Genomic DNA, 3,774 nt, shown 5'->3' on the forward strand with positions numbered 1-3,774 from the left:
TAGGAACCAAATGCAGAAACCACATAATGCCATTTGTGATTCACCGGATATCAATGTTTTTGAAGTTCTGTTATGGCCAGACATCACACGCAAGTCCCCATGGCTAGATCGCATCCTTTTTGCTCTCTGGAACCTTGGTCTCGGCAAGATCCGTTTGTAGCCGGAGACGCATCATGGCACGATCTAGATCGCCAACAAGCTCGTCTTTCCCGCCGGCCCCCTTCCCGACCGCACGGCTCGACGTCGCCCATACAATCTCGTCGGCTCGACCGACAAACCGGCCGCGCGCGCGGCGATCGACTGCTCGAAAGCCCTCGGATACCTTGTACCAAGATGTGTGGAGGATTGGCGGTAAGGGGGCCGTCTCCGGCGCGACCGCAAGCAGGAGGAGGCGACGCTCGAGGCCATTAAGGATGCGCCCGTTCCCAAGAAGGCGGGCCGCCCCCGCAAGAACCGCATCCTGGCCGACGCCGGCGAGGTTCAGGCCGAGGAGCAGGCCCTGCGGCCTAGCCAGCCGTCTATCGGGGGACCTTTACCGTCCTCGCTGCACAAGGCCCGCGCGACGGGCCTTATTCCGGATGACGTCCAAAGCGAAAAGCATAACCAAGACGTCGATCTCCATTCGGATGGCGAGCCTATCCGGTTTTATGACGAGGAGGATGTGGCCGCCGAGCATAGTATGGACATGGACAAAAATAAACACAACGACGATGACGATGATAATGATAATTCTAGAAGGTCCTCCTTGGCCAAGCCCAGGGGGATGTTCGCGCCAAGGAGCTGGACAACGACCACGACGAGCTGGCGATTGGTAGAACCATCATCCGGCTCGACGACGCCCCTGTGAGCCGGTAGCTTTTAGGGCGGGTTGCCAAGTCCAAGCTCCAAAGCGCCCATACGCCCACGTCGATCCCTGCGAGCGTCGCACCATCTCTGCCGGCCACCGCCGCTCCCGTCAAAAAGAAGGGTGGTGGAACGGGCCGGGGTCCCGGCAGGTGGCCCAAAGAAGCCGAGGCTAGCGACCACGGTGGCGGCACTGGTGCTCCCGGCCCGCCTCCCCCGGAGGCCGCTGCGCGCGTTGGAGCCCGCCGGCGGCAGCAGCGGGAGCCGGTCGTCGCGTCGTCCTCTCAATCAGCCGCCATGCTCCCGCTGCTGCTGCCGGCGGGCTGCAACGACAACGACGACAACGCACATTCAGCTGCTGCTCCAAAGCGGTCACCTTTGCCGAAACACTTTGGAAAAGGCAAGCAGCCCGTCCGTACCTTTGAAGAAGAAAAGCCATTTTAAAGCTGGGCATGAATTCCTAACCGACATGGCCGCAACCAGTGACAAATTCTAGCCCAGAATAGAAAAACGAGCCTGTCGACCGCGGCAAATCTGGTAAACACGGCCACCAAGTTGGCCGTATCGTCATGTCTGCCCAGCGCGGGTGGCCGTTGATGGGGCTGGACCTGGTGTGGCCGGGCCTGCTGCGGCCGGGTATGGTGCTGTTGGGCTTGAGGCGGCTGGGCCTGAGGCGGCTGGGCCTCGGACGGCTGGGCCTGCTGCGGCCGGGCATGGTGCTCTTGGGCTTGAGGCGGCTGGGCCTCGAACGGCTGGCCCGGGTGCTGCTCGGAATGGTTCTCGTGTGCCTGGGGCGGCTGGTCCTCGGACGGCTGGGCCTGGGGCGGCTGGGCCTGGTGCTGCTCCTCTTGGCCGTGCATGGCGACGGCCTCTATTGCCCACATCTCGTCGGAATACCCGCCGGCGACCTCCTTCATGCGCTAGGCGCTCTTGAAGCCTCGAGGGATTTGCTAAATGCCCGAGGGAGCAAGAATGCCGGCCTGGGCGGGGGCAAGGGCGAGCTCGGGGAAGAAGGTCCTCGGGGCACCCTGGAAAAAGTCGTGCATCGATTCGAAGGCGTCCAGGCCGTCCCTCGCGCGCGCCCCCCCGCCAGCCTTGCGCTTCGCGCGCTTCTTGGTCGGGTCGGGTGCCTGAACGGGCACGAAGAGTGCCTTCACCTGGTTCAGATGCACTAACGTGTAGGGGGGCTGGGCGGTGTCGCCGGCCGGTGGGTTAACGTAGTGCCTCCAGGCCCGGCGGTGGTGCTTGAGCACGGGTACGGCCATAATCCTGAGGATTTCGGCCGCGTCCATCCCGAGAACGTCGAAGGGGTTGGGGAGCAGGTGTTGGAACGCGAGCGTGTGTCGATGGTCGAGAATCCGGAGTCCAGGACTCCAGCAGTACGGCCACTGTTGGCCGGCCACGATGGGCGGATGGTAGGGAGCAAGAAGCAGCGACGATGCGGTCCGCCCGGGCTCTGCTGGGTGTACGCCGCGGTCGAGGCGTCCGGCCGCTCGGGCAGCGGCGTGTGGATTCAGAGGGCGGCTGGTTCACCGACGCCGCGTAGGGACCGCGTCGACGGCATTCGTTCGTCTGTTTTTATGTGGCCGCGAGGTTGAAGGTCAGCCAATCGACCTCTGCAGTGTGGCGGGGAAGCAGCGGCGGCTTACCTGCGGATGCGACGGCTGCACGGCTTCTATGCGCGCGATGCGTGTATTAGAGGTGCCAGGGTTGGACGATCGGCGGTGCGGGTGGGGAGACGCCGTTGGCGATCGATCGACTGCAGGGCATGAAGCCTGACAAGTTGGGCGGGCGTGGTCCAGGGCGGAGGTGGAGGATTGGGTATTCGCGACTTTGGCGTAGCTGTTGATTCTTTTCAACCCCACCCACTCCACCTGACCGGCACCGACCTACCTACCTACCTAAGGCGCCTGGGTTTTGCCCGACAGCCCACTGGCAGTAAAAAAAACCTCTACGCTCCTTCCCCCAACTGGCACCGCCGCCACGCTTTTCCCACAACCTGAACCTCAATCTGCTTTACCACCACCCGGCCCTGCCCTCGCCTGGTGCCACCCGCCCGGTCGCAGATAGATCGGGCGCACAAGATCCCGCCGCGGCGCGATTTCATCTGCTGGATTGACATCGCCGCCCCGCCCCGCCTCGGCCGCCCGCGCCCGCGACACAAGGTGAGTGGCTCGCGCTTTAGATTTGATCCTTCCGCTCTCGTCTCCTTCTCGCGCCCGCTCGCCCTGCGGTCCTTCGGCCTTGTGTTGATCCCCCCTCGCCGCTTACGTATATCGGCGTCTTTTTTGGCTGGGGCTCGGCTGACCGTTGGCACTCGTGCGCTCCGCCCTTGTAGCGGTTTAGCCTCCTCGCCACCACCCGCCCACCACCCGCCCATCATGTCGACCCAGCCGTGGGCGCCCACCGGCTTCCTCGACGCAGACATGGTTGAGCCCTTCCAAGACAAGTTGACCAACCCATTCGACGTGTTGGACATACCGAACGAGGAAGTGGCCAGGATCAAAGCCATCGGCGACATCGACACGGCCGGCATGGAGGCGAGCCTCCTGGTCTCCAGGCAAACCCGCAGCGTCTCCCTCTTCTACGAGGACCGTCTCTATCGCGGCAACCAGCAAGCTCTCGACGGTAAACACTACAAGCAGCTCGACATGACGACGTGGAAGGACTTCCTCACGGTCGGCACCGAGTCGCCCGCCAAGGTGTACACCCGGTTCAGGGCGCTGGCCGTCTTCTTCGCTGGCGCTCCCCGCTCCTTTTTCCCCAAGCGGGCCGACGTCCCGAACGGCCCCAAAGACATGACGCGCCCGGACATCTAGGTGATGCCGGAGCACTTTGTCCTCTGCTGGAACATGAAGCCGTCGTTGAGGAGAGGCCCCCCGTACATGGAGGCCGTCATCCCTCGCCCGCTGCTTGCGGCGCGCGACAAGT

The 3,774-nt window shown here is 63.6% G+C and overlaps 4 protein-coding genes across 4 annotated transcripts in view; 2 read left to right on the forward strand and 2 right to left on the reverse strand.

The window, feature by feature from the left end:
- Positions 1 to 847, forward strand: part of GGTG_14149 (hypothetical protein) — a gene marked incomplete at both ends in the record, with an annotated part of 2,000 nt that extends 1,153 nt beyond the window's left edge. Inside the window, one exon of the mRNA XM_009232077.1 lies at positions 357 to 847. Within this exon, the coding sequence (XP_009230341.1) occupies positions 357 to 847 (491 nt within the window). The remainder of the gene's footprint in view (positions 1 to 356) is intronic.
- A 372-nt stretch (positions 848 to 1,219) lies between these two features.
- Positions 1,220 to 1,760, reverse strand: GGTG_14150 (hypothetical protein; the record flags this gene model as incomplete). Its single annotated transcript, XM_009232078.1, has 2 exons — positions 1,220 to 1,359; positions 1,452 to 1,760. The coding sequence occupies 2 exons, from the start codon at positions 1,758 to 1,760 to the stop codon at positions 1,336 to 1,338; spliced, it is 333 nt and encodes a 110-aa protein (XP_009230342.1). The 3' UTR covers positions 1,220 to 1,335.
- Positions 1,761 to 1,793: 33 nt separating this feature from the next.
- Positions 1,794 to 2,407, reverse strand: GGTG_14151 (hypothetical protein; the record flags this gene model as incomplete). The annotated part of the gene is made up of 2 exons (XM_009232079.1): positions 1,794 to 2,302; positions 2,377 to 2,407. The coding sequence occupies 2 exons, from the start codon at positions 2,405 to 2,407 to the stop codon at positions 1,794 to 1,796; spliced, it is 540 nt and encodes a 179-aa protein (XP_009230343.1).
- Positions 2,408 to 2,783: 376 nt separating this feature from the next.
- On the forward strand, positions 2,784 to 3,662 carry GGTG_14152 (hypothetical protein; the record flags this gene model as incomplete). The annotated part of the gene is made up of 2 exons (XM_009232080.1): positions 2,784 to 3,008; positions 3,182 to 3,662. The coding sequence occupies exon 2, from the start codon at positions 3,225 to 3,227 to the stop codon at positions 3,660 to 3,662; it is 438 nt and encodes a 145-aa protein (XP_009230344.1). The 5' UTR covers positions 2,784 to 3,008; positions 3,182 to 3,224.
- Positions 3,663 to 3,774: the final 112 nt, after the last annotated feature.

Source organism: Gaeumannomyces tritici (assembly GCF_000145635.1).
Source record: "Gaeumannomyces tritici R3-111a-1 unplaced genomic scaffold supercont2.155, whole genome shotgun sequence".
Classification (NCBI taxonomy): domain Eukaryota; kingdom Fungi; phylum Ascomycota; class Sordariomycetes; order Magnaporthales; family Magnaporthaceae; genus Gaeumannomyces; species Gaeumannomyces tritici.